The 1,206-nt window shown below is 33.1% G+C and overlaps 1 protein-coding gene across 1 annotated transcript; it reads left to right on the plus strand.

The window, feature by feature from the left end:
* Positions 1 to 510: 510 nt before the first annotated feature.
* LOAG_13908 (hypothetical protein) lies at positions 511 to 1,164 on the plus strand (the record flags this gene model as incomplete). The annotated part of the gene is made up of 2 exons (XM_003149412.2): positions 511 to 643; positions 947 to 1,164. 2 exons carry the CDS (start codon positions 511 to 513, stop codon positions 1,162 to 1,164), a joined length of 351 nt encoding a protein of 116 aa, XP_003149460.2.
* Positions 1,165 to 1,206: the final 42 nt, after the last annotated feature.

The raw sequence follows: 1,206 nt of genomic DNA on the forward strand, positions 1-1,206 counted from the left end.
CTATCACAGGATCGGAAGGAGCAATGTGATGTCCAATATCCAAATGATTGTCGTTGTCGTGGATTCATTTAGCCGATATTTCAATTAAAATTTTTTTCTGGTAGATTTTCGACTAACATCAATTTAATTTGCTTAAAACAGTTCGGTACATCGATTCATATTTACTTGGTTGTTATCGCAAGTACTCTCACATTTTCTATATTGCTGAGAAGTGTGAAAAACAGAAATGTCAGAAATATCAAAAAGAGAAATGTGAGAAGTGTCAAAAAGAGAAGTGTCAGAAATCAGAAAACGACGAAAAAAAAAATTCATTGAAGCAAAAAATCATTTCAGACATTATCTGTTTCTTTCAATCAAATAATATCATTTGATTGAAGTAAATGAAAACGAATAGATTTAAAGAAAATCTGCAAAATGTTTAATCGTATACTTGTGATATCGAATATTAATTTAAATAACAGCCTTCCTTCAGAGTATCGAAATATGATATTTTGTTGACAAAATACGAACATGGCAAAAAGACTCATTGTTTATATTGTTCTCTGCAGTAGTTACCGACCTAGTAATAATGCCATGAACGATGGCGGTGGTATGAGTGGTGGTGGTGATATGGGTGCTATGGGTAATGATGGTGCCATGGATGGTATGTGGGTAATGGTGGTGCCATGAATGAATAGTATGGGTGCTAGTATAGCTATGAATGGTGGATAAGTCATGTTCAGTGCTTTTAATACATTTTCCATCATTTCGCCAAATATGTTATTACAATACTATTGCTTTTGGAGTGCATCTTATTTCATAATTGAGGCTTCGAAATGTTACGAAGACTGAAATTTCAAATTTATATGAAAATCGTTGAAGTCTTTAGTTTACTTCAAATCAACTAATGAACAAGTTTCATGCAAAATGCTAAATCAATTTGTACAAATTGTGAAATTAGTTTTAGATCTGACTGAAAACATCGATTGTAACCGAGATAAGATTTGGGTAAATGGTCACTGCAAGCCGGATTTTTTGGAGTTTGAAAGCGAAGCAACGATGGCCAAACTGGAACCGCGTAATTCATTCAAAATCCAGCATTCAGAAGGTAAGGGATATGGTATTGAAATTCGTAATAGATTTGAAAAAATCTTTTATCATTTTGTGGTGCATGTTTTTAAATAGTTGCGAAAATACTACCACACTTCAAACACACCAGAAATTCCA

This window comes from Loa loa (genome assembly GCF_000183805.2).
Source record: "Loa loa unplaced genomic scaffold supercont3.297, whole genome shotgun sequence".
NCBI lineage: Eukaryota > Metazoa > Nematoda > Chromadorea > Rhabditida > Onchocercidae > Loa > Loa loa.